The sequence below is a fragment of the Neomonachus schauinslandi genome, chromosome 3, assembly GCF_002201575.2.
Source record: "Neomonachus schauinslandi chromosome 3, ASM220157v2, whole genome shotgun sequence".
Lineage (NCBI taxonomy): Eukaryota > Metazoa > Chordata > Mammalia > Carnivora > Phocidae > Neomonachus > Neomonachus schauinslandi.
Window position 1 is genome coordinate 159,861,736 of NC_058405.1, and position 22,472 is coordinate 159,884,207.

The window sequence follows — 22,472 nt, forward strand, 5'->3', positions numbered from 1 at the left end:
CTGGCGATTATTAAGAACAGTAATGACAACACAATGACAGACTAATGCTGGGCTGTCCCCAGGCTCACCCATTCAGACTCTGCAGGGTGGGGCCAAGACTTCCTTTCCGTTCAAAACTCTCCCAGGTGATGCTAATATGCAGCTTGGCTTGAGAACCACTGTGTTAGACCATGCTGCCTCTTCAAAGTGAGAGATGAAAACAAGAGGGAAAAAAAAAAGGATTAAGACTAACATTTGTTGAGCCCCTACTATATACCAAGTGCTTCATTTTATCTAATCCCCCCAAGCAACTAGAAAAGCATTCCCATTTTACAGATTTGCAACTTCTGAGTTACTAAACCAGAGAGGTTAATTTCCCCTGTATCTCAGAGCTCACAAGTGGCTGAAGGGAGATTTGAACCTGGGCTCGTGTTCGTGTTACTATAGCACGCAGCTAAGAAGCACCCCTCCAGCCCACACTGAAGACTTGGGAGAAATCAGGTGGGGCTTGTAAGAACTAAAGCTCAGAGCGCGTTAGAATTTCAGTGCAATGAAACTGCAAGTTACTGGAGGAGAACCACAGGGCAGAAACACCTGAGCGGAGAGAGGACTACATGGTACATCAGACCAGAGAAGAGGCAGAAAGGAAAGAGGCAAAGGGTGAGGAAATACTAACGTTACCCTTACCGTCCTGATTCTCACAAGAGCCCAATGAGCAGGAGCTATAATCATCCGCCTTCTGTAGACGGGATGAGATACACTGAGGCTCTGGGGGGGTCAAGCAACACCCCCAGGTTACACAGCGGGTAAGCGCCACACCACGCGCTCAAAACCCAGCTCCAGGGTCCTAACTGCACGAGCTGTCCATTGCTCACCACTTCTCAAAGGAAGAAGAGGATTATTTTGTTTCGCGCTCAGAGGCAGGCACTTTACATTCATTATCTCACAAATCCCAATAAATTCAACAAATAACTTTGTCCTTGAGAGGCGAATATGACCTCCAACTTGGGTTAAGGAAACAGGTGGTGATGGTTAAACCACCTTGCTTGAGGTCTCAGCGAGGCTGCAGCCGCCGTTGCAAACCCGAGGTGCAGTGTTCGGGCCCTGACTCAGCCAGTTCCAAATCCATGTCCCACAAGAACAACGCTAAAGTTGGAAATAGTTTTAAAATACTAAAGGCCCCCAAAACACAGAGCAACGGGCTCTAGGAAGGAAAAAACAAAACATGGGAGAGCACTGAAATGGATTTCATTATGTTGACTGGAAATTGGTTTATGACTGAATGAGGGAATACTTTAATTTTGTTTGGCCAGGTAGGAACTATAAACAGGCAGCAGAAAGTGGCTTAGAAATAAACATTCTAAACAGATACCAGATATTCTCATCTATCTTTACTGATTATTTGAATTTAGGCACAATCATCTGAAGAGAGAGTAAAGAAGCTGTTTATACAAGCGCTCCCCTTTGTGCCCACATGGGACTATGAAACCGCCAACAGTGGTTCTCATTTGATTACACCTGACCTTGAAAACTCTGCTGAAATCACTTTCTTTGATCACTCCTTTCACTCTACAAGTCTTGGCACTATAAGTTCTATTTTTAATTGAACTTACTTTCGAAGTTACAAAATAATGTGGGTTTTTTTTACAAAATAATGTGTTTTTTTATTTTAAAAAATAGATTTAAGAAAAAAGAAGTAAAGGGGTAAACCTCAGAACCATTATCACTATCAGACGGATAGTCTTCCAGGTCTTTTTTAATGCATATACAGACATGAATATACCAGTATTATAAAAATCATTTTTTGCCCAACTAGGATTAAATTCTTTGTTGGATAAACAACATTGGTGTATTCCATTCCTATAGGAGCTGGAAGAAGAGATCTTTTAAAAACAAAACACTTATATTTCAGGCCCAAGAAAAGCATAAAGCAGAAACATCATTTTAAATGAGAGTTAAAATACTCTTTTCTCGATTTGGAGCAGGAAATAGAGGAATCTGATAAGGAGCATCGTCTTATAGCCCTGCAGCTCCTCTTAACACCCTCACATAGAGTAAGCTTTCAGTTAGTACTTCTTGAATGAATGAGAAATTGTCCCTTTTTATGGTGGTTTTATTTTGGGTTAAATAGTGTCAATACCAAGAATAATAGAAACAGATGTGTTCACATGTAAATATTGTAAAGAGTGCTCCAAAGAAAATGACAAATCTTATCATCATCCATTTTGGATTATTCAAGCCAGAATTCCCTTCCATTTTTACTGCAAGTGACATATAAAATTAGTCCCATTCCTTTTTACCACTTTTGAGCTGAGACAGCCCCATCACTCATCACCTGACTTTTCACGCATGTTGTGTGCACACATGCATGCTTTGTTCTCAGATGAATTGTGGGCTCTGCAAGGGTGGGGAGGTTTCTGTTGGTTTCTTTTGTATTCTCCCCAGCGCTTGGTACATGTTCTGCACACAGTGGATGTTAAATGTGTGTTGACTTCAGTGAATATTGTGACTATTAGTTCGCGAGGGCTGCCATGACGAAGTACCACACACTCTGAGTGGCTTACGCCACAGAAATTTGTTGTCTCACAGTGCTGGAGGCTAGATAGATCTAAAGTTGAGGTGTTGGTGGGATGCTTCAGTTCTGAGGGCCCTGAGGGAAGCATCTGTTCCGGGCCTCTCTCCTTGGCTTGTCTTCTCCTTGGGACCTTTTGTGTCATTTCTCTTAGATGTGTCTGTCTCTGTGTCCAAATTTTCCCTTTTTTCATGAGGACACCAATCATATTGGTTTAAGGCACACGCCCATGACCTCATCTTAACTAATTATAACTGCAATGACCTATTTCCATATAAGGTCAGATTCTGAGGTACCTTGATGTATCAATTTTAGGGGGACACAATCCAACCCATAATAGTGACCTCCCACAGAATCATGAAAATTCAGAGTGTTCACTCTGCCTACCTGATGCTTGAACTCTCTTTGCCCAAGCCAAGAAGAACATGTAGAATTTTAATAATATTTTGGCAATAGGATTTTAGGGTTGTTTTTTGGTTTTTAATGTGTCTGTGTATGCTTTCCAGAATGGTTCCCACTGCCTAAGCCTCAAAGCCTTCAGAATGTCTGGAACAGGTAAGCACCACCTTGGAAAGCTTCTCTTAAAAGCAGGGCCTTAGCCCCCTGGACCTCAGTCCACTGAACACGCAGCCCCTGAGCACCTGGATCTCTGGGGGCCATGGGGCCCAGGAAGATGCCTCCGGGAGAGCCAGCCACCTGTGAGTGTGTCAGTTTTTCTCTATGAACCATTTTACTTTCAGTGAGTTTGGTCATTAAAATGGTTTTGTACCCCTCGACCATGCCTGAGGCCCTGAGAATGAGGGAGTGTTGGCCTGCAAGAAAACCTAGTGGGTTTATTATTCTTCAACACAGAGAAACCAAATAACATCATTGAGTGGCTATTGGAGGGGGGGGGGCAGCTTGATTCATGGAGGTCATGCTTTCCCAGGCCCTCTCCATGCAGCCTCGGCTCAGACCAGGGCAGACTTTTATTACCAGCTTTCAACAAATCCCTAGTTTCTTTTACAAAGTAAAACAGATAATAGAGACATTCCCGGAATAGTTAGCTAACTAAGCCGCGCCAGGCAACCTCAGGGCTAAGAAGAACTCAGTGTTTTCGGACAATGACCAATTACAATAACCAGTATTATTTGATCTGAGAGTAATTAGCCAAGGCTCTGTTCTTTTTGCTTCAGTGAGGAGGCAAAAAGGGCAGTGAGGAAAACGTCAGAGACAGGGGAAACAGCTCAAATGTCAAAGAAAAACACACCCTTGCAGGTGGGGAGAGGGGAAGAGATCCTAACTGAACGTTTGAATGTTGTTCTTCCCTGAAAATGTGGTAGGGTTTAACCCAACCGAATTTTGTTTGATTTTTTCATGCTTACTGTTCACGTGCTTTAAAAAAAAAGCCTCCACGTAGAGTGAATATCAGACCACAGAGAGGTCAGATCATAGAGCTGCGGGCTACCAAGGACCTCTTGTTGGGAGGGACAGGTCTCCTCAGGAGGGCTATGCTCTCTGCTCTTATCTGCAGGCTCACTGTGTCGCCTGAAACCACCCCCCATTTTTGGAGACAGGTTCCCCAGAACCGCTGTTTCCCCTTTCATGCAAGATGTGCAAACTTTCTCTGGCCAGCCCAGTCAGGCTCCCTAGCCCCAGCTAGAGATATCTGGATTTTAGCACTGCTCTCAGGCTTTCTTCCATTTCACTATTGGCTCCTAAAATAAACGGTAACTGCAAACCTGCAAACCACCTCAATACCCTATGCAGCTGCCATTGGCACTGTTGCATGGGCCAAAGAAAGTGCCAGAGCCTCCTGCTATCACCGCACCAGCCCTTCCTCCTGGGCTGAGCCGGACTTGGATGCCCTGAGTATCCCTCTGGCTTCTGTGGCCACACACAAGAGCCGCGACCTCCGCCCACTGCCTTGTCCCAGCTACGCCTGTGCCTTAGCTCAGACTTCTGGCTTTTCTTTGCTCACACCTTCGAATCGAGGATGATGTCTACAGACGTGCTGCCTGATACAGTAGCCCCTAGCCACACGGGGCTATTTAAAGTAATTAAAATTAAATTTTAAATTTAGTTGCTCAGTTGCACGAGGCACCTTTCAAGGGCCCGATAGCCACAGGCGAGTAATGGCTAACACGTCGGAGGGGACAGAACTAGAATATTTTCATCATCATGGAAAGTTCTGTTGGACAGCACTGGTCTAGATGATCCCATGAGAAAATTCTTGGCTCCGAGAAGGACTTTGTCGCTGAACTAACGCTTGGTGCAATGTTTGCAATGTATTATTTCATTTATTCCTCACAAACCAAAGTCCTAGTTCCAAGAGGTGGAAACTAAAGCTCTAAGAAGGGAAGTAACTTGGCCACAGTCACCAAGCTAAGTAAGGTGGAGCCCAGATCCATCTGGTACACAGGTCTCTGTGACTTTGTCAACTGAGTCGGGTTGCAAGAGTGATGGATAAAGAGGAGCTGAGGTATCGCTGGCTTTTCCACAAGATTTCTGCAAGGTACAGAAGAACCGTGCGTGGGCCATAAATACACCTCAGGGCAATGCCTGGGGTTTGATGGTGACCCGATTGACATGGTCTAGTAAGTGCACATTCACTTGTCAGATTGATTGGAAGATAATGGACAGCTTCTTTGAGGCTGTTTCTTCCTAGCGTTGGATATATTTCTTATTGTGGGTGCCTGCTTTACCACGTCTTAAACTGGCAGCATTAAAAAAGTACCCACTCTCCTGGAACAACAACAAAAAGGTCATTATTGAAAAAAAAAAAACAAAACAGTGATATTTGAATAATGCCTGCAGCTTAGTTCACAATGTTGTGCCAATATTAATTGCTCAGCTTTGATCATTTGACTATGGTTATGTAGAATGCTAACATTAGGGGAAAATGGTAAACATATAACTCTGGGGACAATTCCTGCAATTCTTCCGCAAACCTAAGATTACTTCAAAATAAAAACAAATTGAAAAATTGGGGAAAAAACTAGTGCCCACTCTATCCCTGCCCTTTTTCCTCTTTCTATGGATCTGGGGGAAAACAACAAAGAACCCAGGTGAACTGATGATGACCAGCCTTGCGCTGCAAACAGATAACTCCCTTCCACTGCAAAGGTAAATGGCAGTGGAGAATTTTATACTCAGAGCCAGCCTATGCCGGGAAATCAAGGTTACTGCCAAAAGCCCCGGAGAACCCACCAGATTTTAGATGTGTCGAGTGATGGCCAGTGGATGGAGCTTCACACAACCACAGCGCCTGATTTTCATTTTTTCTTATTGTTTGTGTTTCTATTCTGGACTTCTAAAATTAAATGTGGATGTCCTCACACTCAGCACTTCCTGTAGGATTGATTTACAATTTTAATTCTTTTTGCAACTTTTATGAGCCACGAGGTCTGTGGCAATTCAGGGCTACTGGAATAAATTTCTTTTCCATGACACAGAGACAGGAACTCTCCCAGACTGCTGGTGGAAGTGGAAATTGGTACAACTGGCTAGTATTCTTAATCAAAAACTTGAACATGGTGTATGTCCCTCAACCCGGGGATTTCTATTCTCAGGATTTATACTAAGGAAATCATTGTGCAGGTGCAGAAAATAGATTTCTCACTGAGGATGTCACAGCATGATTTTAATGGTAGCCTCTCGCAACCCCCAACAAAAAGGAAACAACTCTGATAAAGTTCTGGCTATGAAAATTATGGTATGCCCACATAACAGAATGCTATGCAGCTATTAAGATTATATCCTAGAAGACTGTTCAAAGTCCTGGAAAGATGATCAAGATAGTCAAGTGGAAAAAGTACGTTATAACAACATGTAGAGTATGATCTCCCTTTTTTTGGTAAAACAAAAAATATATCCACTTAAAAATAAAGGACTAAAGAAGAAAAACTGAACATCAAAGCAATAGTGATCATCTTTGAGTGAAGGGGCTTATCTCAGAGTGATTGGATAGTTTTAATTTTCTTTCTCTGCATTTTGTAAGTGTTTTACAATAAATATGTATTGTGTCGGCAATGGAACACTTTTTGCTTCTAGAAATGTTACTAGAAGGAGGGATTCATAAGAAGATTTTTTGGTCTTTATTAACAGACTCTCATTAATTGGGTGGATGGGTTCTCCTAATTCTGCAAGATGCTCCTGGTGTGTTTACTTTTTAACATCACAATCCTAACACATAATATTTTTTTGTCTTTCTTTTCAAATTTTTATTTAAATTCTAGTTAGTTAACAGATAGTGTAATATTGTTTTCAGGAGTAGAATTCAGTGGTTCATCACTTACATACAACACCCAGTGCTCATCATAACAAGTGCCCTCCTTAATCCACATCACCCAGTTACCCCATCCCCCATCCACTTCCCTCCATCAATCTTCAGTTTGTTCTCTACCATTAAGAGTCTCTTATGGTTTGTTTCCCTCTAACATATAATATTTATTAACATCTAGCCTGTGTGGAAAGGTGCTGGTGGCAAATTAACTTTTGTTAATGTCACTTTTCATGCCAACTTTCATTTCCAAAGTAGTGGTTATAACCAGTGAAGAATTGTCCTAGCAAGAGTTAGAGGAGGTGGCAAATTATAGAAATGTGACGATAAAGGCAGTGGACAGTAAGTAAGATTATAGATGGCAGAGAGAAGCAGAACAATACAAACATGGAAGTAAATTAGCATCTGTGCCCAAAGAAGCAACGTTTGTATTCCTGGGGCTCTTACCTCAACTCCCAAATGAGAGTGCAATATGCCAATCACAAGGTAGAGATCATCAGGACTCTTGGCCAGATTGGGTGGTCCCACTCTAAGTGCTGCTAGTAAAGGCTCATATTCAGGAGGGCACAGACTTGGTTTATACAGGGAAGACCAACATGCACTTGGCCCATGGGAGGAAGGAGCAGGAGAAATGGGTGGTAGCAGTCATAGCCTAGAGGCCATGAGACTGGAACAGAATGCTGGCACCATTAAAAACCTTGATATAATCTGGAGGGAAGAGTTGGGTTAGTTGAAAAGGAAAGTCCTAAAAAAGAAGTCTTCATATTGCTGATCAGTGCCTACTCTCCTTTCTTTCATTTGCCTGGTGGGAGTGGCCAGTTTTTCTTAGATGAGTCCCTACTACCCCCGTGAGAAGTTCCATCAGCCCTCCCTGGCTTTCCCAGCCACCCGACATAACCATAGGCTAAATACAAAGAGTATGTGTGCCATGCTAACACAGATTCAAAATAGGTCCCCTGGTCTTCCTTGTCCAATGAGATTGCAGCTCCTAAGCCCTGTCTACAGAGCAATTCTGTAATGATTCCATTATTGTGGGCCAATGGGTAGGAGTGTGTGGAGAGAACCAACCATTGATTGGGGTGAGATTGTGGAGGTGAAAGCTGATAGATGCATTGCCCCCCGCCCCCACCATCAGCGCCTACCCACCCACCCACCCCCTGCAGTTTCATAGAGTGGGTGCACCCCACCCCTTATAGCAAGGGTGGACTAGATAAAATTTTTTTCACAAGATTTTCCATGAATGTCCCTCCAGATTGATATTAGGTCCTAGTGATCTATACCACCTTCCCCACTCCAAACCCCCCTTTCATTGGCCCCAAAAACCTGTGCCTGGGCAGGGCACCCTGGATGGAGAAAATACCTTCCGGCCTTTTCTCAGGCTGCAAGCTAATGAGTAGGCCTCCACCCCATGTTCCCTTTTAACTAGCTGGAAATTGGCAAGAACTGGGGATTTGCAAATTTTCCTCTATCTTAAGTCTATGAAGCAATGACCACTAAGTTTGAGGGTAAAGTTATCTGTTTGTAGAAACAGTTTTATGTCATGGGAATCAGATACCTGAAAGTTTCTTAGGTAAATCTTATGCAAAATTTAGGCCACTTACATCTCTGGGCCAGGATTTCCAGCATCACTGCATCATGGCACCCGGGAAGGGGAAGGGTATCAGTTCTTTGTCGATTTAGGTTGGTATGTATATTCAACATTAAATAAGCCCATTTATTTTTGCTTAATTGGGGATTTGCGTGGCCGTGCAACCTAATTCTGAACGTCAGACATCAGTCCTGTGGTTAATTGCTTCCTGCACAGTTTTGTGTCTCGTGGCTTTCCACTTGTAAACCCGACTATGGGCTCTAGAGATAGATGTATTTAAATGATTGGCACTAGATTAGCAAAGACTTTCAAACGTTGTAAGTAAATAGGAAAATGAAGACTCGCAAGTCCTGCAGGATCAGCCCCTGCCACCCTTCCAGCTTCATATCTGTCCCCTCTCCCCCTTGGTCCCAGGCCAGCCAACTGGCCTTTCCTCTCCTCCTTAAACTCGCTCTTCTCCCCTCATCCCCGGGGTCTGTATGGGGCACTACCTGCCTCTCCCCCGCCCTCAGCACTCAGCTCAAATGCTTCTTCCTCAGGGAAGCCTTCCCTGACCAGCTCTTCCCACTCTGAGTCAGATATCTGGGACTTTTCTGCACACGTACTTATGAGTCTCTATGATAATTTGGTTAGTGTCCGACTCCTCCCCTAGACTAAGCTGCCAGAAGGCAGAGTCTTCCCTGTGTCTTCCGGAGCCAACCACCTACCAGCACATGGTCATTGTTCAACTAATAGATTTGCTCATCTCCAAATTTACAGTTCAACACAGGTCAACTTGAGGATTTGTCCTTACTGTAACCTGGGCACTTTGCTATCTCTCTTTCTACGCTCCATTTCAGGGGGGACCAAGAGAGCTTCTTAGGTAATACCCTGGGGGCTGAGCTGCAGAAACACTGTAAATAAGGGTGTTTTCCACCCAAGCTTCACCCTCCAAAATTACCTCTTTCCCTCCCTCTCCTCCAGGATGCTACGCTTGCAGCCCTGGGACCATATATCCAGCTGGGCTTTTCTGCTTGGTGGGCACTGTCCCTCAAGGCAGTATCCTTAGTTACACATTTCTGCTTCTGTAATTATATTTCTGGGTCCTTTATGTATGTATACATGGTACCCGGAGCCCATGGGGAGGTGGAGGCTGAAGGAGAGCATACTGAGGATAGCTAAGAGTTCCAGTGGGTTGGGGGGCGCGGTATTTTTCCACTTGCCATCAACTTTGCTCATCCCAGGAAAATCCTACTTGAAGCTCTTCTAGCCGTCTCCTTCTCTCTACTTTTCTTCTTCTGCCCTTTATTTTTCAGAAGGGAGGCCTTTGGAGAAACTATTTTTCTCTTCCATTTTTCCAGGTTGGGCAGGGTTCCTGAAGCTGAAGACCTGGCCTCCCAAATGCTGAGAGGCTTTCCTAGAGACCGCGTCTCTGCCCAGGAGGCCCTGGTTCATGACTATTTCAGTGCCTTGCCATCTCAGCTGCACCAGCTCCCCGATGGTGAGTGAGGGACCTGTGTGTGTGTGTGTGTGTGTGTGTGTACATGCACACATGTAAGTCTCAGGGGCTAAGTGTTTTCTCCGAGCACTGGGGAATCATAGTATTTGCAACCAGAAATGAGCTTAGGAATCGATTTACCTGGGAGAAGCATGAGGGGACCCAATCTTGCCTGAGTTTTCTATGAGAGTCCCTAAAACTCAAAAACACTGGTGGGTTGAGGTGACACAGACCTCCTTGTAACGATCCAAACATTTCACATAGACACTCTTAGAAACTGGATGAGATGCAAGTTGCCTCTGAGTTGTTTGTTTTCCCTAGCATCTGTCAGGAGAAGCAAAACCAAAGTTTGCAACAACCCCCTTCTCTCTCTAGAGAGAGTAAGATGATAGGTAACATGGAGATGTTACAAGAGGAGGGCGGGCCTGTCTTGATTGGTAATTTGATGCTGCTGAGAGAAGTGCCAGGTGGGGCGCTGGGGGGAGGGGCACGTCCTCCCAGGCCCGACGCCCACGGGATAACACAAGTTACCCTGAAATCAGCCTTGCTGCCTGGGCCTGAAGTCATCCTCCAAATCTGAAATCTGCTGAGGGATCATGTGGCTGGAGCTCTCCTCATGTTTCTCAGAATGTGGCCAGGAAGGGCTAGGCAGAGGATGTGGGCAGTGTGGTCATGGCTTGGCTGTTTGAGGGGGACCATCCTTAGGTGGGGTTTCTTTGGAAAAAGTCACCATGCAACTGAAAACAAGTTTTAGAAGCCCTAAGCAGGAGAAAAGAAAGCTAATAAGGAAGGTGTAGGGGCTCGGACTGGGAAGAGGGCCCTGGGATGGCATGTGGGGTGACAATGAGGATAGAGTGGGGGAGCTGCTGCCTAAGAGGCCTAGACATACAGTCTGGCCAAAGCCTCCAGGGCTGCAAATGTAACTCCACTGTATCTAGGACATTGTCCTGCCACAGCCCAAAGCTCTGAGTTTGGGACTTCTTGAGGCATTTTATTATTAAAATGAGTTATTTAGGATCTCCAAAAATAACCATAATCATACAACTGGGGTTAATGTCTTACTTAACCCTGTAGGAAGAGTTAGTCATCAGGATTTATTAAGTTGCCATTAAGTGTCAAGAACATATTAAGTGCTATAAAAATCGAGGGAAAAAAGAGGCTTGTCCTTGACCTCAAGGATCCTACGGCGTGGGAGGAGAAGGGGGTGAGGAAGAGGAAACAGGGCACCCTTGTACACATATTAGCACAAATCATATCTAAACAGCTAAAGTCTGTGCATAATCAGCTACAGATGTTGAGAGAATATGTGTGTGCTAAGGGCAGTTCTTTGGAGGAACTAGAATAACGCAACTGAGAGAGTTTGGACTGGAGGTGAATCCGGGTTGGAATTTGGAAGGAGCCGAGGAGCACTGTTTGGCACATGGGTGCAACAAAAGATATCCCAGGCAACCTACAGTTCTTACTCCCTTTCCAGTACCTCAGCTCCCACTGTACCCCCGTGCTCTCCCCTACTCCCACCCCAATATACTGTTCCCAGTCTAAGCCCCTAGGTCCCTCTTCAGCTTTCTTCTCTTGGGCCTAGGACTTCTTTTTTTTTTTAAAGATTTTATTTATTTATTTCAGAGAGAGAATGAGATAGAGAGAGCATGAGAAGGGGGAGGGTCAGAGGGAGAAGCAGACCCCCTGCCGAGCAGGGAGCCCGATGCGGGACTCGATCCCGGGACTCCAGGATCATGACCTGAGCCGAAGGCAGTCGCTTAACCGACTGAGCCACCCAGGCGCCCGGGCCTAGGACTTCTAACCACCACTCCAGGCAAACATACGCATTCAGGAGGCACGCACACATGCATACTCACACTCACACGCTTACACACTCACCCTCCCTTCTCTCCACTTAACGAGACCTCCCTCACTGGCCCTCCTCCAGGATCTATTATTCCACATACTGAGAACCACTGGGGACCCTGAAAATGTCCTGGACACAAGCTTTGACCTGATAAAAAGGAATTAGCAAGAAACAGCCACTGTCCAAACTAATGTGTTGTTAGAAACTTGGGTTTTGATTCTTCCTGGCCATCTGAAGCAGAGCCACCAACTGAGGGGCTGTGTGTGTGTGTGTGTGTGCGCACGCTCACGCACGAGCACGCACGCCCATGTGCGGGTGTAAGAGAGAGACCCATCTGTATTCCTTCTCTGTTCACCCAGCCACAGAGCCCAAATCTACTTTGACACTTTTAGAAAAATGAAAAGATGGAATCTTGCAGGAGCCTGCCTGCGCTGGGGGGGAGCCGAGGAGTGCTCACAGCAGGAGGGAAGTTGACTTTTCTTTATACATATAGGGGTTTTTCCATGCAGAGTTTAAATTATGCCTGATAAAAGGAGTTTCGTGGATGTTTCAGTTCTTTCAAATTCTCCTGGCTTCCTCCCAATTAAATGAGGTTTGTCAAAGCCACGGGGCTCTGCTGCTGCTGCCGCGGCCGACAAGCACTTCCTGCAGCGACATCTCGAATCCCCGAGGGAGAAGATGAAAGGGCCAGCGCCAAGAGACAGGGAAGGGGGTGGCGGGACTGGGTGTGTGTGTGCATGTGGGAGGGGGTGCAGAAATAGGCTTAGAGACCGACCGACAGATAGGACGTGGGACAAGTAGACAGGGAAAGCAAAGCTACCAGGAAAATAGGAGAGAAAGAGGAAGCGAGAGAGCAGCTGGGGCCAGTTGCTTGCGCACCTTGACAACAGTGGCCCTTACCAAGGACACATCTACGGAGGGATGCACGCCCTTGGCCTGGCAGTGCCAGCCTACTTTTTCATTGCCCGGGGCAATTAGCCTTTATTAAGAGCCTCCTTTGCAGACAGAGAGCACCAGACGGTTATCACAGTTCCCAACCTGCAGGGACACAGAATCTCCGTCTCCATGGTGGGCTGCCCCAAGCATAAGAATTGTGCAAAAATAAGACATGCTCTTGTGAGTGGTTTGTAAAGAGAGTTTCCCTGCCATAATTATGCAGGAAATTTTGCTCTCTGGTGGCATTTCAGTGTGGAAGCATTTAGGAGCTTATATTTATATCATTTTATTCTTCTGGCTTTATTCTCGTTGCAAGGATAACAGAGTTGTCACTTTAAAATATATTCTGTTTCCCCTTTGATCTGGGAGATGCCAGCTCTTATTGTCTGCCCTCTGAAGAAGACAATCTGAGCATGAAACCTGTGGCTGGGAAATATGTGAAGAGTGGAGGGATGGCCTAAATCCCAAGAAATTCCCCGCAATGTGCAAGAATCCGTCCCATCTACCCATGTCTATTTCGCCAAAGCTGAGACTTTCCCTGGGTTGTGGCAATAAGCTCATGGCCGGAGGAAAGCAGGTGGTTACTCGCCATGCAAATTCGGGGTTTCCAAGATTAGTTCCCTTTTGGAGCATACTCTTACACGGAGAAGCATGACTATTAGAACAGCAAGCATGTGGGAACTTCTGCCAAACGCTGACATGGTCCCTTATTGACTCCTGAACACCTGAAGAAACATTTGTTGATGGAGAAATTATTGGTAGTCTCTCTCAAAACACACCCAACAGCAAGCTAATTGCTTCTGCAGATGGCCAGGGGGATGCTCTCCCCTCTCGGTCACCGGCTCGCAGCCACACTTGTGGTCCTCGTGTCTGAGCCAGCAGCACAGAATGTCAGCTGGGGCAGCGAGGACCTAAAATTAGGTCCTTGGCAACTCTCTAATCTTAGCTGCAGGTTCAGCTTCTTCGTTTAATTCCCTTTGCCCTCAGCATGAACTTGGGCTCTGGGAAAGGAACACTGCTTAATGATTTGGGGGTGGGGGAAGTGGAAAATCATTAAGCTGCCCTTTCTAGAAACTGGCTCCACTCTGTTCTTGCAGGGAGACTTCCAAATGTTACCCTTGGAAAGTTAAGACTGATTTTGGAAGCTAGCCATTTTGAACCATAGACACTGATCCACAAAAGTATTTTTTTTTTAATCTGGGGCAGTAAATGCCACGTGATTTAAGAGTCTGGTCCTTAAGCCCTGGTCCTTGATCATCAGGACATCAAAGGCTGTCTCTCTCTGTGGGTTGGTCCCATTTTACTTTCCAAATCCCAGACTTGAGTCTCTCCCATTCCTTCCTGGACTAAATCCCCCTTCTCCTTTAAAACAGGTTTCAGCATCTTAGAAAAAAAAAAAATCCTAAAACTTGAAAGCTTACAATTGTTTCACAAGTAATTTTGCAAAAACAACTTACCAGAGTCTTTCTCATCATTAAATGCTTTCTTACTGCAGGCATAGAGGCACGGCGTTGACCTCTCCCATACGTCACAGCTCCCTAGTGTCTATACTCCGGAAGTTCTTCAGCAGGCCTTATCCATATTGCCTCGTTAACATCTGAGTAATTTTTTTGTTTTGCTCCAATAAAAGAATTTCAGGCCCTCTTTTAATTATCTCTTTAATATATTTGAAGATCCCTTGATGTCACTTTCCAAAGCTCACTTCTCTAGGCTGAATTCCTTTGACCTCTCTTCCCCCCAATATAGATTCTGTTTCTCTCACTCTTTAATCATTTTTGTTTCATTACTCTATTCTGAACCCATTCCAATTATTTTGCTTATCTCTGAGACTCTGGAGCCACATAGACTCAGATTTCTAACATAGTGGGGAATTCTGTTCCAGTTCATTCATTAAAGATTTACTGAGGGTCATTAGTACGATACTGAGTGATACAAAAATGAATTAGTCAGAGAGTCTGTCCTCAAAGAGCTTCTAGTCCTTAAGGAAAGGAGACAAGTATATAAACAGCCACAGTTCAGGTGTGAAGTGCTCTGGGCATTCAAAGGAGGTAAGATTAAATCCAGCTCTGGGGATACAGGACAGCTTTGTGAGTGGGCCTTCAAAGATTATGGGGTCTGGATGGTTGGGGAGGAAGGACATCCAGGGAGAGGAATGTCATCCTCCTCTTAATACCATCTAACATCATAGTGAAGTTGTCCTCTTTTTAATAATAGTGGCACAATCCTGACTCATATCATGGTTTTTACTCCTTATTGTATGGCTTCTTGCAATAATTTAAACATTTTTTTAAGTAAACTCTACCCCTAATGTGGGGCTCAAACTCACAACCTGAGATCAAGAGTCGCATGCTCCACAGACTAAGCCAGCCACGTGCCCCAATTTAAACATTCCTTACCATATCCTAGTGAAATTTAATTTCATTCTGTGTATGCTAATGATTTCAAATCCATTCTGTTCTCGCTTTTATTGTGCATTCAGAATTTAACCAGGATATTTTGCCATTCTAGAGGACCAAGTTTCAGGGGATGGGAGGGGAGGGAGATTCTGAGCCAGGCCTCTCTTTTTCTGCCTTTAGGAGTTTGTAACCTAATTCAGACCACCCTCTCTAACCTTTTAAATCCTCCATTATTCAGTACTTAAGCAGTACAGGAAGAAACAAGGAGTTAGGACGTGTCCTCCATAACACACTTCCTCACCTTCCATGCTCAAAGATGTCCTCAAGGGATTCCAGTACGTTAGCGAAGATCCTGGAAAGAGAGGAAAAAGTTAGAGACGCTTTGAGTGGGAGAGGATCTCAGGGACTTGCTACTCCATATCTTCATTATATAGATTGCGTCCCTGACCACCCCGGGAAGAATAGTGGCTGCCATTTATTGGGCATCCATGTGCTTCACACAAATTCTCATTCAATTTGTAAACTAGCTGGTGAGGCTGGAGTTATTATCCTCACATTATATATTAGAACATTGGGACTGAGAGAGGCTAAGGAAATTGCTCAAAATCACACAACCAGTAAGTGGGAGAGCCCAGGTTTGACTTCAAGTCAGACTCCTAAACCACTCTTCCCACTACTCATTGCTGCTTACTAAGGATCACATGGGAACTTAGTAGCAAAACAAGGATTAGAACCAAGGTCTAGACCCCCAGTCTGACCTTTCTACTCTCTTATGCTCTATGTTTATTTTAGAGCCTTCCCAAGAAAGATTCCACTTGTCCCGGGTAATATGCTTAATACCTCACAATTAAGAAGGTTCAATTTCATGTTTATTTTTATTTATTTATTTATTTACTTACTTACTTATTTATTTATTTAAGAGAGAGAGCGCATGCACATACATGCACAAGCACACAAGTGGGTGGAGGGGCAGAGGGAGAGAATCTTCAAGCAGACTCCCCGCTGAGCACAGAGCCCAGTTGGGGCTCCATCCCACGACCCATGAGATCATGACCTGAGCAGAAACCAAGAGTCAGATGCTCAACTAACTGAGCCCCCAGGTGCCCCCAGTTTGATGTTTAATAGAGATGCCCCTGACCTCTTCCTTAATCCTCAATGTCATCTTGTCTTAGTGTCTGTTCCCTTTTTTTTTTTTTTCTTTTCTTTCTTTTTTTGCTTTTTGGGTTTGTTTTGTAATACACAGTCACCTTTGGGTTTTAAGACTTCTTAATCTATGATGGTTCTTTTTTTGTTTTACTGGAATTCATTCAATTTTATAGGGTAATTTCAGGAATCCAACAAAAAATTGGGCAAAGGCATAAAATAGCAATTTACATAAGGAAAACAAAAAAAAGTATACCAACACATGGAATAAAAAGACAGCCTTACTAGTGATTAAATAAATACAAATAACTGATAAGTAGTTCTTTTTCCCCCCCTCAACCTAATGACTCCTAGTGTTTGTGAGATTGTGGTAAAATAATTTTCTGCTGGTGGTGTTATAAGATGGGGCAACCTTTGCAAAGCCTTATGACATGCATATCAGGAGCTATAAAAATGGTAACAACCTTCAACCCTGTACTTTGGTTTCTGGAAATTATTCAAAGAAATAATTGAACAGGAAAAAGAAAAAAAGAACCCTAGATATATAAACATGTCCATTGCAGTGTTGTCTATAATTGTATTTAAAAAATTACAAAATAAAAATAAAAGAAACAATCTAAATATTCAACACTAAGAGACCAATTGGATAATGTTGTTATATTGACTCAGCATATTGTACTATATAACAATTTAGAATAATTCACAGGAGTGTGAGGTAGTATGGAAATATTTATTGCCATTATGATGTGAGCTAAAAGAAAGTAGGATATAAAATTGCATATTATAATCTACCTGTGAAATGTATTATGCATATCAACAAAACTGAAAGGTAGCATACAAAAATAAAAATGCTCCTGCCATTTAGGGGGATTGTGGGTAACTTTTTTTCTTTTTCAACATTTTCTTTGGTGTTGATGTCGTATTGCTTTTATTGTTTAAAAGAATGAGGTAGGGCAAATGTTACAGGGAGTCCAGGCTCTGGACTGAGAGCTAAAGGACCTGAGTTGTCTTCTTTTTTTCCAACAGGACATGCGTTATTGGCCTTCATAAAGCCTCAATCTCTCAGTCTACACAATGGATTAACATTAGTTTCATTTACCCCAGAATGACAGAATGTTTATTTTATAAATCTTTTAACTCACTGAATGCAAGGGTTCACATAAATGTGGTCCTAGGAGAATGAGAGGTGGGAGGGAGAGGAAAAGATAAATAGGCACTAATTAATTTTAAAAGGAAAGATCATCCGCTTTAATCGGAAATGCTTATGTGCTGTGCCCCCAGTCAGAGTTTTAAGTGCACTCCGTGTTAGTTAGCAACTTCAACTTAAAGTGGTACTGTGTGATCCTCTGGGCTTTGAAGATGGAAGCCTATATACATACACATGAGCTAAAATTACTGCATAGTCACGAGGCTGTGTGCACTCTGAATAATTAAATGCACAAAGCAACTCCAGCTGATGGATTGACGATGTGTAAGGGTAGCGCAAAAACCACGTGCCAGGGAAATTACAAGACATTTTGAAATGATGGTTTAATTTCCAAGCTTTCTTTTCAGCTTGCGCTTTCTCTTTTAGCCATTACAGGCAAGTAAAAGAGATTTGATTATCTTGTTTCCTGTGAAAGGTTACTTAGCTTCTCAATCCCATTAAGTCACTTTCTGCACTCCAGTGCACCCAGCCTTCACCAGGTTATCAGCCCAGGAAGAGTAAATGGAGACACCAGGATCAGATTTCTAAAGGAAGGAAAGTTAAAGCAAAGTTTGAAAGGGGTGACAACCAACAGCCAGGAGCTTAGGAACTCAATTAGACTGAAAGACAACTATCTCATTATCTCGTTCTGAAATGATCTAAATACATAAGAATCTAAAAGTTTTAAATAAACTTGTCCTACTCACTGTCTAGATGACTGAATTTCCCTTCTCAAAAAATTTTAAACACCCACTTTCGTATTTATTTATTCTAAGTGCGAAGCAGCTGTGATAATTATGCTGTCAGATTCACTAAGCTAATGAGGAGTCAGTCGAATGGAAGGTTTTGCTTTTGTGGGATTGCTGCTGGAGAAATGCTCTGCTGCTTTTTTCCCTTCTCTCTTTTTCTCTCTTTCTTCCTTTTTTTTTTTTTTTTTTCTTGTTTTTGTTTTCTTTTTCTAGAGTCGGGCAGTCCCCGGGCCGGGCCAAATTGGAATCCCTTTGATGAACTGGTTGCTTTCCCAACACTGTTCCACCAGAGAATTTCTCCCTCTTTCCCTCTCCCTCTCTCTCTCTCCCCCATTCCCCCCTCCCCACACTCTCCCTCCCTCCCTCTCTCTCCCTCTCTCCTTCCTCCCTGGCCTTTGAGGGACAAGGAGGCCCGAGGGAAATCTTCATGCCACTGTCCCCAAGGCAAGAGGACACTTCTCCCTGAGGGAAATTCCCAAAGTGGTTTGGGTTTGAGTTGATTTGAGAGTGATCTGTGAAGTTTACACACTGTTTATTTTAGCTGTTTATTTATGCTATGACATGAGCTAGAAAAAGTACAGAATTGTGTATTATAATGTACTGTGAAGATGTATTATGCATACCAACAAAACTTGACGTCTCCCCTTTATAGCCTAGCAAAGGTGTAATGCCGAACCCAAAGACTCAAGGCCCCAGACTACTCGTGGCATCCAAAGCAGATGTCTAGGCCAAGGGAGGCAGAGATGGCCCTGCAGGTTTATTTCCGCTCTTTGGGTGTGAGCAGCTTCCAGCAAACAGTATTATTAAGGCATCTTAGGCTTTTGGTGTGCCAAAGCTAGACCCTTATCTTTCTGTTAAATTGCACAATCCAGGTTCGTGCAGATTGTGAGCCTTGGAAAAGCAATGCCCAAGTGAAAAGAGGTCCTGAGTAAGTTTGTGATGACAATTGCTTTGGTGACAAGGTGGCTGTTGTTTTTCCCAGATGGTATCTATGCTGAGGGCTTGGAACAAAGGCCACTAGTTATTCAAATATATTACGCATCAAGAACAACCCAAGATGTTTTGAATATATTATCGCCTTTAAACTTACAGCAATCTGCCAGGAAGTTTTACTATCCCCATTTTGCAGATGAGCTCCTTAAAACGTTAACTTTGGGAGGACTTGACCTATAATTTTCATGTAGTAAGCACCCAGGAACAACACACACTTGAACACAGGCATTTATAAAAATGCCAACTGCCAGCATACTGAACTAACCCAATAAATCAGAGGGCAAAGGTAGTGTGTGTGTGTGTGTATTTTTTTTTGCAAAAAAGAATTTTTTAGTTTATAAAAGTTGTACCATAGGGTCTATTCAAATAGATTGCCTAATGTAACTAATGCACCAGAATTTAAAGTTTTCTGAAACACATCTAGCCCCAGCATGATGCTCATTGCCTGCCATCACTGGGACTAATGTCCAGACTCCTTGGCTTGATATTTACTCCCTTTACCATCTGGTTCCAGCTCATTTTTCCAACTTCATCTACTAGTCTGTCTTGCTCTAACCGTGCAGTTCCCTCAAACACTTTCCTTCCCCTTTGCCTTTGCTCATGCTGACCCTCCCGCCAGTAATATTGTCCCTGGAATTTCTTGACTGTTGAAAGTAGAGTCTTCCTTCACGGTTCAAAGGGCACTTGTCCATGCTTTTCCTGTGCTCCGTGGAAATGTGAGAGAGGAGCTGTCATAATTCTTTACTTGTATCTCACATTCAGCCCTCGTTTGTTAGTGTGTGTATCCCCAGTCCTATTCCTGTTTTTTGGATCTTCAACACCTAGCGTAACACTTTACCCAAGTGCTCATTTGGTGAGTATGTGTTGAATTGAATCAAATAAGAGGCATTTGACAAGTATTAGTAGATTCAGTGAAGCGAGTTATCCATGAGTCGGTATGAATTGTTGGTGGGTAAGTCTGCCTCATGTTATGATGTCTCTTCAGGTGACAAATATTACAACAGACATAAAAAATACACCGTGAAACATTCCAGGAAATAATATGTTGGTGCTTTTCTCTTTTCCTCCCTACAGAGGAGTCTTTGTTTACAGTTTCAGGAGTGAGGCTAAAGCCAGAAATGTGTGACCTTTTGGTGTCCTACCGGAAAGGTCACCACCCAGCCCAGTTTAGCAAATGTTGGTGAAAAGAGGGAACGACATCACCAACATCCTTTCGGGTAAGGGATCCCAACTGTGAGTCTTCTTATGGACGGAACTGAAAATCCATCACCGCCAGGGGGAGAGGACATTGTTCATAGATTCAGAGCACCTCTGTTCTGTGTCCAGCTCTTCATTCCCACTCTAGGGACAGGGGGCCTAGCCTCTTCGGGCTGCAAAAGGAGGATGATAATGTGCATCACCTGTCTCTCTCATTCCCAGAGGAGTAGTAAGACTCTGAAGACAGAACTTACAAGGCATTCTAAGGCCTTGAACTGATACATGTGGAACAAAGTACCACACCGGCATGTTGCATTCCCTTAACTATGTAGCTCTCTCCATCAGCTGATAGGACAAATCAGGGGTCAAAACCCAACCCCAGGTGCGCCTGGGTGGCTCAGATGGTTAAGCGTCTGCCTTTGGCTCAGGTCATGATCCCAGGGTCCTGGGATCGAGTCCCACATCGGGCTCCCGGCTCAGCGGGGAGCCTGCTTCTCCCTCTGACCCTCTCCCCTCTCATGCTGTTTCTCGCTCGCTCGCTCTCTAAAAAATAAATAAAATCTTTAAAAAAAAAAAAAAAAACAACCCCATTTGCTCAAGACTGAGGAGTGTCCTGGGATGTGGAACATTCGGTGCTAAAATCGGCCCAGCCTGGGGTAAACCAGGATGCTTGTTCACCAGACTGGTGCAAATGAAACCTGGCCTGCCCCCAAATGCCAGAGGACTGGTTCAGGGCCTGGCCCCACTCAGGAAATGGTTTTCGATGCTTGTGAGAATCTAGTCATCACTGCTCCAGACTTCTTAGGCTACCCCTTCTGCACAGTTGGTTACAGGGACTTCTCATTCAGGGTGAGTCTGGAGAACAAGGACCAGATGGGGAGCCATCCACAATGTCTCAGACACCGCTACTCTCCTCACTCAGCCCAGGGTAGCCCAGCCTTCCAAGGTAATCTTGAGGAGGAAGGGGGCTATGCAGAAGTTTTCTGAAACTACCATACCCTAAAAGAAGTTCTGGTAGGCACAGGAAGCCAGGTGGGACAACCCCAAAAGCCATTATAGTATAGATACCCCTAGATGTTACAAGAGCACTTCTCATACTGGGCCTTCCCCAGCGGGGAGAGGGGACAGTAGTCCAGATAGAGGAATCAAGGTGGGACCCACGCACAAAGCCAGCCAGTCAATGGGCCCTGTAGGTGACCCTGGCTATATCCCAAGCCACAAGAATTAGACTATGATTTGACCACCCATTTGGCAACCACAGCTTGGCCATGCTTCCTGACAGAAATTTTGGGGCCTGGATGGTAACCACAGACATGCCCCCCACACCTGCCCGCTCGTAACATCATTCAAATAGCAGGATTCAGCTCTTTGCCACTTTCTCTCGGATCTCTCTTTGGCTGTTGATATTTCAAGGCATGTACATATCCGAGATGTTTGCCTTCTGGATTTTCTAAGATCATTGTATTTAGAAATCTGGAAAGGTCAGGGAAGTTTAGAATTATAGCTGTTCCTCAGCATTTTATGCAATAATCAGGTTTGTATTTTGACAATATGTAATTGGAATTACAACAGGCAACACAATAATATGGTATTTCCCAAGCACCATATTTTCTAAAGCAGAGATTTTGCTGTGTAATTATGTCACTTTAAACCCGCTAGTTATGAGAATAGGGTGTGCATTAGCTACGTTCTATAAAGTGAGGATTTGCCCTTCATAAAATTATCAAAGACACTGATGGAAGTGGTCTCAGATGGTGGTGTTCCATTAGCATTACTACTACTTCTAGTACTGTTGTTATTTTATTTTACTAAGCAATCAAAAGATAGGGAGATAACTCTGCCTCTCTGGTCTTCAGTGACTTTCCACAAAGGATTATTACCTGTAGATATGAAATGGTCATCATAGAAGGTCAATTAAATTCAGCCTGTCAAACTTGGCACCAGTGCCAGCAACTGAGAAAAGGAGGAGGCAGTTTTCACCTCTATTGGAGTAACCTCCTGATGTCCCTAGGCCCTTGGTATTAATGTAAGGAGATAAAACCCGTAGGAGAGCAACCACAAGAGGGAAAATCTAGAGCAATTAAACTGTTTAATAAATGGCTTGGGATCAGCAAAATCTGGGTGTGCTGGAGTTAAACAGACTAAAGGT

General features: G+C 43.9%; 1 protein-coding gene across 2 annotated transcripts in view; it reads left to right on the top strand.

The window, feature by feature from the left end:
• CDK15 (cyclin dependent kinase 15) overlaps positions 1 to 20,310 on the top strand; it is a 74,818-nt gene extending 54,508 nt beyond the window's left edge. Inside the window, exons 11-13 of one of the 2 annotated variants that reach the window (XM_021703188.1) lie at positions 3,058 to 3,106; positions 9,741 to 9,880; positions 20,201 to 20,310. In XM_021703188.1, the coding sequence (XP_021558863.1) occupies positions 3,058 to 3,106; positions 9,741 to 9,880; positions 20,201 to 20,310 (299 nt within the window). The remainder of the gene's footprint in view (positions 1 to 3,057; positions 3,107 to 9,740; positions 9,881 to 20,200) is intronic. The other variant, XM_021703189.1, reaches the window with a different exon arrangement.
• Positions 20,311 to 22,472: the final 2,162 nt, after the last annotated feature.